At 42.3% G+C, this 12,027-nt stretch overlaps 1 protein-coding gene across 4 annotated transcripts in view; it reads right to left on the reverse strand.

The window, feature by feature from the left end:
* THSD7B (thrombospondin type 1 domain containing 7B) overlaps positions 1 to 12,027 on the reverse strand; it is a 1,008,953-nt gene that overhangs the window by 619,398 nt on the left and 377,528 nt on the right. For all 4 annotated transcript variants that reach the window (XM_051849593.2, XM_051849594.2, XM_070071550.1 and 1 more), the window contains exon 5: positions 2,933 to 3,102. In XM_051849593.2, coding sequence (XP_051705553.2) covers positions 2,933 to 3,102 — 170 coding nt within the window. The remainder of the gene's footprint in view (positions 1 to 2,932; positions 3,103 to 12,027) is intronic.

Below are 12,027 nucleotides of genomic sequence, written 5' to 3' on the forward strand. Positions count from 1 at the left end.
CATGAAAGCATTTATGAGAAGGGAAAGTAATGGTGAACAATCCTGCTGATTCAAGTCCACACAACAGCAAAATGAAACATTCGACAAATACAAAGGTAAGTAGCAAGGTCTACTGTGCTTTGAATGTGGTTGTGCTATATTATCCAACATAGTTTTTATTCACTATTGTCAACTCTGGGAATACAAGCTCATATTTCACGCCCATGTGTTTACATGGAGGCCCCACACGCAGACCCTACCTGAGAACTGAGATAACAAAGTTAGGACCTTTAAGTACTTTTTAGATCCATGTGAATGCATATATTAATTGCAAGGAGTGCTTCAGCCTCAGATGTTTTTTGCCTTCCTTTTATATATTTGACACAGATTGTCCCGGGCCTAATGGGCTTCAAAATCTTGCAATTAAGATCCCTTCTGCATGCCTTTGTCCTCCCATATCATGTAGTGTGGAAGTCGCATCTCTACAACACCTTTCCTCCACTTCCTTCTTAATTACAATCATCCTGCTCACTGTGTTTCCATTAATGAAGCAAGAAAGATTACAGTTGGAGGAACTTTGGAAATAGAAAATCCACAAGAAGTGCTATTTTTAATGAAAGAAATACTGAGGAGATGAAAATTTCATTAGAAGTGTGAAAGTGAAAGAAAATAGGTGAAAATCCTGCAATTCTACAAAATTTTTGTTTACATATTGGCCCCTGAGGACCACAGAACTCTAGCTAACAGTAAAGAGGATTAGGAAAGGAGGTGGGATGGAAAGATAATCAAAGTTTGAAAGAGTAATTAAGAGCTTTCCTTATAAGTTCTGTTTCTCCAAATTCAGAGAATAGTCACATCACTAAGCAGAAGTGTATAATTTACTTCTTGCTAAAAGTGAAATTAGAGAAGGAAGAAGAGTTAACCATTAAATTTAAAAGTAACTCTAGGGTCGGTGCTGTGACATAGCAGGTAAAGCAGCCATCTGCAATGCCAGCATTTGATATGTGCGCTGGTTCAAGTCCCAGCTACTCCACTTCCAAACCAGGTCCCTGCTAATATGCCTGGGAAAGCAGCGGAGGGTGGCTCAAGGGCTTTGGTCCTTGTACTCATAGGTGACCTGGAAGAAGCTCCTGGCTCCTGGCTTTGGATCTGCCCAGCTCCAGTCTTTGTGGCCATTTGGGGAGTAAACCAGCAGATGGAAGATCTCTCTCTCTCTCTTTCTCTCCCCCCCCCTTTTTCCTTTCTCTCTCTGTAACTATATTTTTCAAATAAATAAATAAATCTTTAAAAATAAATAACTCTAGCCCTATAAATGTGGTCCTTTAACTTCAGTTGTTGAAGCACAAGGCTAAGAATTCTGTAAATACTGTTACATCTGGTGCACTATCCAAGGCCATGGTCATAGATGCCTACAACTCATAGAGGCCATATCATAAAAAAAAAAAAATAAGTAGTGCTGCCTAGCATGAAAAACCTTTCAAAATAAAATGAATTTATTACCATAACAGGAGAGATTGTGTCTTGTCTTACTAACTCAAGTGCACAGCACCAATGTGTGCTTGCACTTGGGAAGTCCAAGGAAACATTCCCACATCCACCCCTTCTGTAAGATGTACTGCTTATATTATCCAGTGTGGCAGGGATACGCCATATATTTCTCCAATGTTTATTTTAGTTTTCACCTACTTGAAAGGAAGAATGGAGTGGTATAGGTAGGAAGAGAGACAGAGACAGAGAGAGATCAAGGTCTTCCATCCACCGGTTCACTCCTCAAATTTCTGCTGTCAGGGCTGAGTCAGGCTGAAGCCAGGAGAATGGTTTTACATCCAGGTATCCTACAAGCATCTGAGCTATCATTTACTCCCTCCCTCCCCTGGATGCAACAGCAAGAAGCTGGAGCAGCAGCAGAGTAGCAGGAATTTGAACTTGCATTCCAATATGGCTGCAGGTATCCCATGTGGCAGTTTAATCGGCTGCACCACAATGTCTGGCCCCGAATGCTTTCAGAGTAGATGTATTATTATCCACACTTGGTTTTTCTTTTTCTTTTCTTTTTTTTTTTTTTTTTTTTTGACAGGCAGAGTGGACAGTGAGAGACAGAGAGAAAGGGGTTCACCCTCCAATGGCCACCGCGGTCAGCGCACTGCGCTGATCTGAAGGCAAGAGCCAGGTGCTTCTCCTGGTCTCCCATGGGGTGCAGGGCCCAAGGACTTGGGCCATCCTCCACTGCACTCCCTGGCCACAGCAGAGAGCTGGCCTGGAAGAGGGGCAACCAGGACAGAATCCGGCGCCCCAACCGGGACTAGAACCCAGTGTGCCGGCGCCACAAGGCGGAGGATTAGCCTAGTGAGCCACGGCGCCGGCTCACACGGTTTTTCAATCATAAATCTGAGAAAGTACCCCAGTCCCCACACATTGTCACCACCCAAAATCTTTTCAACAAATGGACTCATGCTGAGGTGTCTACATAATGAAGCTTAACATGGGAAAAACTATAGCTTTCCCTGCCTGCTCTTTCCTCAGCTAAACTAATATTTGGCAATAAGACTGGATCCTTGAAATGTGAAAGTTTATGTCTATAGGAATTCCACAATCATGAATTCAAAGAAAAAAAATCACACTCATTGAGGTTAAAAAAAGGTACTATTCCTTCATTACTAACTGATTCACTCCAGCATGTCTGCCCCTTAGCTTGTAACATTACTCTATGCTGCACACGTTAGGAACACATATTCATTTAACTTTCACAATGAGCCTTTGGAGAAATGTTTTTGTAATGACCACTATTTTCACTTTCCCAAGCTGTTATAACCAGAATTTATGGGTGGCTTGCAAACAGTAGACAAAACAAGTATTAAATCTGTGAACGCTGAGGGTCCATTGTATCAAGAAGAATCACAGGAGATGTTACTGGAAATGACTTCCCTTCCCACCTGCCTTCCTGGCTGCCTACCTTCCTTGGCCCTCTGTGCAGCAGCTGCTGGTATGCTCTGGGCACAATACACCTCCCGCGTCTGGATGCCCCCGCCGCAAACAGGTCCTGTCACAGGCCAGTGAGGGTCCTGCTGCTCGAGGAGGAGAGAGACTTGGCATTCTTTCCATTCAGAGGTTCTCCAGGAATACCTGTTTGGTTTGATGTGTTCAAAAGAAGAAGAAGAAGTAAGGAAAATATACAATTGTAAAGACACCTTAAGTTATGACATCAAGTGTGTGTGTGATAATCTCTCATTCTAGGTCCAACTCTGCCTGTGGAGAAAGAAGTCTACTGGCTGGGCGTCATGAAATCCCTGTTCTTTCCTGGAGAGAACCACAGCAGTCCATCACGGTAACACATGGCAGACGAAGAGGAGAATGAAGGGCGATAACATGCATAAAGAGTGGGTGTGTTCCAGCTTTGAAACTAGAAGAAAACGAAGAATTAGGAAGGAGCTGGAAACCCACTGAGCCTAAATCTCATCAGCTGAAGTTTTCAAGCACTTCCAGATGACTGGGTCAAAGTTGGCCTTTCTTTTTTATTTAGTAGCATATTATGTGACTGTGTGAAGATGCGGATAGACTAACTTAGCAGAGATGAATTCAAACATTTCAATCTTCTTAATATAGGAAACTACTATTCATTTTAGCCTCCTGCCATCTGGATAAAGGGTTTCATATTAAAAGTGAGTTAACACGATGCCTCTTCACTTCACTGAGAATTGCTTTTGAACATATGCAGCTATGGTTTATTTAAACTGATTTAAAAATACATATGCTTGGTTTACAAGTGGTTAAGAAACATTCTAATATAAACATACATACAAGGGAGAAAAACACATGGAGTTTGTATAAAATGTATAGAAAATAAAAGAACTATTACACCTTCACATTTGTACCTGGAGAATAATTTCAGAGACAGAGATTCCTGTTGTGAATTATTTCAGCTTTCCTAAAGCCCACGGTGTAAATACACCCCTACAGCATTCACATAAATACCAACAAACTCAATGGCTTCTGGAACACTAAACACAACCCAAGAATATTCTCATCTCTGCTGCCCCATTTTGGCTTTGATAAAAAAGTTGCACAATTTTGTGACTGAAAAAAGGGGGAAAAATAAGCAACCAATAAAAATAGTCATAGTGTTGGGGTGCAATAGTTTAAAATGTCACTTGTAAAGTCAGAATCCCATATCGAAATGCTGGATCAAGTCCCACCTGTGCTTGTTTAAGTCCTGACTGCTTGGCTTCCAATCTAGTTCCTTGCTAATGTGCCTTGGAAAGCAGCAGATGGCCTGAGTGCTTGGGTGAATACCACCCATGTGAGAGACCCGGAGTTCCAGGCTCCTGGCTTCAGCCTGGCCCAGCCTCAGGCATTGTGCTCATTTAGAGAACAAGTCAGAAGGTGGAAGATATCTTTTTTGCTCTGCCTCTTCCCCTGCCTCTCTTTCTGTCACTCTGCTTTTCAAAGAAATAAATCTTTTAAAAAATCATAGGTTTCCAGGTCCCTGGCCTTACAAACACTAGGGCAAAATTCAATTAAATTTATAGACATGAAAATAAGGAAGCAAATCTCAACCATTGCAGCCATTTGGGGAGTAAACATGAGGTTAGAAGACCTTTCTCTCTGTCTCTCCCTCTGTCTGTAACTCCACCTCTCAAATAAATAAATCTTAAAAACCTAATAGTGACCAAATCCTCACAATGAATATCATCCTATAAAGGTTAAAAGCAGAGACTCATTGGTCTGCAGAAAGCCCTCAGGGAAAAAGCATTGGGACAATTCTTTGGGGTTTGTTGTATCACAATTTTTCTCCATCTGCTTCCTTGCTTCATTTCCACCTGTTTCCCCAGGTTTCAGGATTAGACTGTGGCCAGACAAGCATGTCCAGTGCAGAATGGAGGCCCCACCCAAGCCAGGGGAATACCAAAATAAAATGTGTCTAATACCTGTGTGTGAGAGATGGAGATAAGGTGAGTTCTCCCCAGAGATAGCCCACTCCCCTCACCCAGGGGCTGCATCCTGTTCTCCATGGACACTTAAGCTGTGGGCTAGTCCTCCTTATCTCAAGTAGTTCCTCAGTCCAGGGCAAAATACGATGAGGTTGGGGTGTGTTGGGATGCATCCTTACCAAACTCTTATTTTCAACCCCTCTTTTTCCAAAAGTCACCTAAAAGAAGTACCCTCTGGCTATTAAGGAGGGGTCAGATACAGCAGTTTTCTTTGAGGCTACTTTGATAGATATAACCAAGAAGATAGGAGGCAGAAAGAGGTAACGTGTTGTAGATGACACACCTGCTTTGTAGTTGAACAGACCAGGCTTCAATCTGAGCCTTTGCCATTTTCTGGTCAAATGACTTTGATCCAGTTCTGTTTTTCCAGTTGTAAAATGAGGATGATAACACCAAACTTTGAACCTGACACAAACTGGGTATTCAGTAAAAGTTTATTTCATCTTGTATCCTTCTACGTGTTTCTATTGCCACTGTCTGGTCAGAAAACACACACACACACACAAACACACACACAACATCAACATTCTATTTATGAGGACTTCACTGATTTCATTGAAAGTCCTACTGAAAAGATTTAGGATTGCCACCATCTAAGTTCCATCTAAAACCATGCTAGTTTCTCATTAACTGAAAGCACCCAACTCCCATTCACTGGCAAGTGACAATTTCTCTAAAGAAATAGAAGGCATTTGTCACTATCACTATTGTTTACCACCTCAGAGAAAATACCAACCCAGCAAGAGATGGCGGCAAAAAGTGCCTCTTAAAGAATGCTGGATTCCTTTTTTAAGTTTGGCTTTTTTCGTAGTCTTCACTCTGCTTTAACCTTTTTTTTTCTGAAGTCCTATCTATGTGTAGTCACAAATCACCTGGCAGCTTTGAAAACGGAACACCCTGAACTCTACCAACCTGAGAAAGTATTTCCAGGATCTGACAGAATAAGAAATCAAAGGAGTCTGCTAGGCTAAACGTTACTCCCTTTCTCCTTTAGAAGCTGTTACTGCGCTCGTCCTCCTGCCTCCATTAAACGTGCTGCCTGATGCCTGGGACACTCGCTTTCATGGTCAAACCTGTGTCACAGTCCAGGTCTTCTCAACCCCTTCACTACCAACTCCAGTACCTTTCAACACCTCCTCATTTTGTCCTCCTGCTTAGTAGAGAAATACAGGAACTCTCCAGGGCAGACTTCTACCTTGCATGGGTGAGCACACTATCAAATTGGCTGTGGAAATGCCTCTAGTCCTGTTAGATGGACATGGGATGAAAGAATTAAGTCGATCGTCACAGCCGTTAGTGTGTCGGATCAATTTGCTGTTTACAAAAGCATAGGTGAACAGAATGGATAAGTCATTAATTCATTTAGGCTACCGGGGAATCATGAGAGATCCCCAAGTCATAAAATCAACAGCCAACAGTTCTGCCTGCTTATTCTGTGACAGGCTATACTTGATGTATACATGATAAACTATTCAGTAGCTTATACGATGCTACTGAATTGAGGTGCATTATGTCATACAATCCTCTCAGCAATCTTGTGAAGAAAATATTATTTTTCCCTTTTACATAAGGGAGAACTGACTTTAAAAAGTAGCTCCTCCAAGGTCACATAAGTAAATGAGAGACTAGGATTCAAAGTCAGGCTTATCTGATTCTAAAGCAGCTTTCCCAAGAAAATGACATTCTGGTAGATTAAACCAGTGAATGGCAAACCCATGAACTTCCATCAGCTTCAGAAAACAATAGGAAGCTACAAGCCTTGGCCTTACAAGGATATATAAGTGTTGGTCTAGGGCAGAGGCTAAAACAAAAGAATATCCTCTGTTGGCGCTCAGTGACCAGTAACATTTAATACCACCACCTAGCCTCAAACACAGTTGGAGAACATTTGTTAGCCAAACACTTGATAATTAGAGCACTATAGTCACATAGAAGGAAATCTTAGCCATTTCATGACGTTACTTCAATTCAAAAAGAGAAGTAAAGTTCTTTCATAAGCCAAGTTAAGGAATCTATAATTGTAAAAATTGAAATTCCCACGAATATATTCAGATGACAACTTTTTGAACAGAGATGGATTTCTAAGTCTCTGAAATCAAATTCTACATACAGTTCCCTGGAAATTCTGAACATTAGGTGATGGATTCATCCTTTCACATAAAAACAACGCAAATGACCCCACCATGGGAGAAAGCCTCCGGTCAGCCACTCTGAAATCACCAAGCACTCAGAAGGGAAAGGTAAATAGCAAACACTGAGTCCACAGAAAAGGCAGCACTAGAAGATCTTCAGCTTAGTTGAGACAAAGAATGTATGAAAGACTCAAGGCAGAAACCAGTCAGCCAGTAGGCTCTACTGAATAAAGCAATAAGGCTGTCCAAACAGTAAGTGAATCACTTCCTCATCCACACCCTCACTCATTGTTTTCAAGAAGTCATTCATGAGCTCCAACTATGTGCCAAGGATAATTTCATACAATAGAGGGACATAGCAGTGAACAAGACAAAGTGCTTGACCTGGGGAATATTACATTCTAGTGTGACAGACAGACAGACATAAGTGCACCAATACATAGCAAGGCATCAAACAACCTGTGGAGGAGAGAGATGGATGAGGAGAGCTATTTCAGTGTCATGACCAAGGAAGTTCTCAAAGTCCTGAATGAAATGCGGGAGTGAGCACAAGACCAGCTGGCCAGAAAGGGTTCTAGGCAGAGCGATGAGCATGGGGAAGAGCCCCGGAAGGGAGAGGGCTTGCCTCTTTCCAGGAACAGCACAGAAGACAATGTGGTTCTGGCAAGTGGGCAGGGTGGAGTGGTAGGAATGGAGGCATACTCAAGAGTGGAGCTATACAGTGAGCCTTGTAAGCCCGAGTAAGGAGCATTATTCCACAGGTACTGCAAATCACTGCAAAATGTTGGGAACAGCAGTAAGATGACAAGATTGACATTTTTACAGGATCACCCTGGCTACTGAGTATAAAAACAGACTGGGAAAAAAGAGCAAGACCAGTTTGGAGGCCTTTGCCAGTCTAGGATATGATGGTGGATTCACTTGACCTGATCATAGGCGATGTGGTGAGAAGTTACAGATCCAGTATGCAATTTGAAGATGGAAACAATCTTCTTTTTATTTATTTATTTATTTGACAGACAGAGTTAGTGAGAGAGAGAGACAGAGAGAAAGGTCTTCCTTCCATTGGTTCACCCCCCAAATGGCCGCCACAGCCGGAGCTACACCAATCTGAAGCCAGGAGCCAGGTGCTTCTTCCTGGTCTCCCATGCAGGTGCAGGGGCCCAAGCACTCGGGCCATCCTCCACTGCCTTGTTGGGCCACAGCAGAGAGCTGGACTGGAAGAGGAGCAACCAGAACTAGAATCTGGCGCCCATATAGGATGCCGGCGCCACAGGTGGAGGATTAACCAAGCGAGCCATGCGCTGACCCCAGAGACAGTCTTCTAATGGATTACACATTGGCCCACCCATGAGGGAGATTCAGATGAAGAGCTTGACTCCTGGCTTCTGCCTGGCAAGGAGAGAAACAGAGTGGTGATGACGGTTCCAAGCTTACTCTGCACCATGTATTAGCAGCACAATTTTTTGACACTGAACTCTGGGGTAAGACAGCCCATGAAAGGGAACAAAATCCCAAATGAGCAACTAACTATATATTAGAACTGTGAAATTCAGTTTTTCTTCATGTACATCTGTTTTCTGAATTTTCTCTGCGTGCTGATAATTCATTGCTCAGTTTCTTCATATTTTCTCCATAATTTAAATCCATTCTTAGAAAATTGTCAATAAGTGTATCCACATGAGGGACAAACAGTTGAGAGTTAATACATTATTATTTTCAAGAGGCTTATGCAGGTTATAAGAAAAAATCAAATACAAAGTGTGGGGAGCAACTCGGACTAGACTAAGTTACTGGAATTAAGACTTATTCTATGCATCTGCTCTCCCACAATATGGCGCTGAGAAGGGAGAAACAGCTTCTACACAGCTGCCTCCAGTTCAACCAATAAACTGTAGGACCTGCTCCTGATTGGAGGAGAGCAGCGTACTCGGCGTGTGGGCAGCCGAGTTGGGATTGGCGGAAGAGGACTATAAAGGAGGAGAGAGACAATGTGCACGAGGAACATCTAAGAGGAACACCTGTGCAGCCCCCAAGAGAGCCGGCCGGCGGTGTGCCACTCCCCCGCGGAAGTGGGGAAAGTGGCCAGGGGGAACTGCCCTTCCACGGAGGTGGAAGGGACGGTAGCCAACCCGGGAAGAACCAGCAGCGAACCCGGGGAGGGCCGAGCAGACAAAAGAACAGCGCAGGGTCCTGTGTCGTTCCTCCACGAAGACGGGGAGCGACATAATGGTGCCGTGACTCGGATATGAAGCCTAGGCAGGGTTTAGTGTCGTTCCTCCATGAAGAGGGGGAGCGACAACAAAGGTAAGGAAATGGGAAGACTAGTTGTCTGGTCTGATCAACTCATGCCATGTCTGTAGGTTTAACTACCACACTGTACTTCATCAAAATGTACAAGTATTACATGTTAATAAAATTAAACTAACATATTAAAAAATAATAAACTGAGATTAAGCCAAAGAAATAAATTTGTTTTTCCTCAAGAGATACCAGTGACAAGTTGTGATTTAGCAAATCCTACTTGAGTGATTGAAATTAACTGTTAACTCCAGGTAAGCAGCTTGGCTGACTGTAAGTTATGTTGTCCAACCTAAGCCATCCCATAATCAAACAGTTCCCTCTATTGTGGGCAGGAGGTAGACAAAAGGATTAAGAATTTCATTGCTGTGAGGCAGTAAGTACAGACACCCTAAATCAGCGAAATCAGAATTAGAATAGTAGGCACATTAGTATGTGTTCTTCAAAGACCTCCATCCTAGTAAGGTGACAGGAAGTGATTCTAACAGCAGTAAGATGTCAGGACCATCACAGCTTTGCAGCAACCTCTGCCCTCTAGAATTCAAGCTTTGTCACTTTCAGAAAGCTCCGAATTGCTTACAGACTGCGGATTTCACTTCTCCTTCTTCTAAGGCTTAGATGTAAAACAAAGCAAGGTGGAATAGAATCTGAAATGTTTTAATCAGGACAGATTGAAAGAACAGTTGCATTATTTAATGGTCATGTTTTGACTGAGCACATATAGATTCGCAAACATTCCTGCAATTGAAACCCTAGTGCAAGCTATTCAAATTAAAAGCTTGTGCATATTATAAAATCAGTGTACTACAGCATGACTAATTTATGATAATGTCTGTTGTCCTTTTAAAGTTGTGAATGCATTTAAAAAAGAATTAACTTGTCATTTTTACTGAACAGATGACCAAAATAAAGGGGCACTGATCATGCTTTATACATTTTATGCTCTAGTAATTTTTTATTGGCTAGAGTGGAACTATTGATTATGGAAAGCTACTCTGAAGTGCAAAGCTCTTTGCTCTTCGGCAGATGGCTTTGCTAGCCAAACTCCACATATGTATTATTAATAGACTTCTATTGCTATGCACAGCACTTAACAGTAGGTTAACTTTCTTACTCAAACTGGAGAACAAATCTTCCATCCAGGAGGACTTAAAGTGGCACAATGGGGACTCATGAAACAATATGCACTAGTAATAGACAGACTTCATAAAAAGTAATCAGTCTCCTATTGAAACAATTTCCATATTCTTTGAAAACTGTTGTTTCTTTTTATAACAAATTTTTCCAAGGATTTTGGGCCATAATTCCTTTCTTGCTCAGGTGTTACAGAAAAGTTGCTTTATTTAAACAATAAAATAATTTCCTTAAAAATCCATTAATTCATTTGGCATCCATTTATTCAGTTCCTACTATTGGTAGGTTAGGTCTATGGTAGGAAACCATGGGAGAAAATTCAGAAAATAACACAGGTGGTTCATCCAGAGAATGAAACTTTGCAAATCCATTTGGTGTTTTCCTCCACATCCTTTTTGAAGCAACTCACATAACCAATACCAACAGAGACTTCTTAGCTGGAAAACCATACACAGTATCATTAGGAACATGTAAGCCATGTTCCATGTGGAAATCTCCATGCATCCCTCTTTTCCTATGCAGATGTCCTTATTTGATCTACTTGATGGTGTCAATTTCATCTGCTCTTAATGTGAAAACCTGCTTTGTATTGTGTACATATATCATATAATAAATCCTGTGAGCAAGAGGCCAGTGTTGTGGTACAGTGGCTTATGCCACTGCTTAGGATTCCCTCATTCCAATCAGAGTGTCTAGGATCAAATCTTGCCTCTGCTTTTTTTTTTATTTTTAAGACTATTTATTTATGTATCTGAAAGAGTTACAGAGAATGAGGGAGGCAGGGAGGGAGGGGAGGAGGGAGGGAGAGAGAGAGAGAGACCATCTATCCTCTGGTTCACTCCCCAAATGGCTGCAAGGAGCCAAGGCTGGGCCAGACTGAAGCCAGGAGTCAAAAACTTCATTTGGGTCTCCCACGTGAGTAGGCCCAAAGACTTGGGCCATTTTCTGTTGCTTTCCCAGCTGCAGATGGAAGATCTCTCTGTGTATGTCTTTCCTTCTTTCAAATAAATAAATAATCAATTTTTAAAAGAATATTGAAAGGCTGGCACTGCGGCTCACTAGGCTAATCATCCACCTGCGGCGCCGCCACCCAGGGTTCTAGTCTGGTTGCTCCTCTTCCAGTCCAGCTCTCTGCTGTGACCTGAGAAGGCAGTGGAAGATGGCCCGAGTGCTTGGGCCCTGAACCTGCATGGGAGACCAGGAGGAAGCACCTGGCTCCTGGCTTCAGATTAGTGCAGCGCGCCAGCTGTAGCAGCCATTTGGGGAGTGAACCAACAGAGGGAAGACCTTTCTCTCTGTTTCTCTCTCTCTCATTGTTAAGGTCTTCCTGTCAAAGAAAAAAAAAAAAAGAATATTGAAGGTATGGAATAATGTACTCTGTACATAATATGGGTTTGGAAATTCTCTACATTTGAGCATTCACACATTCATGTATTCATCTAATGCTTACTGACATTTATTATGACCCAGAGACAAGACTCTGAAGATGAATA

The sequence above is a fragment of the Oryctolagus cuniculus genome, chromosome 3 (assembly GCF_964237555.1).
Source record: "Oryctolagus cuniculus chromosome 3, mOryCun1.1, whole genome shotgun sequence".
NCBI lineage: Eukaryota > Metazoa > Chordata > Mammalia > Lagomorpha > Leporidae > Oryctolagus > Oryctolagus cuniculus.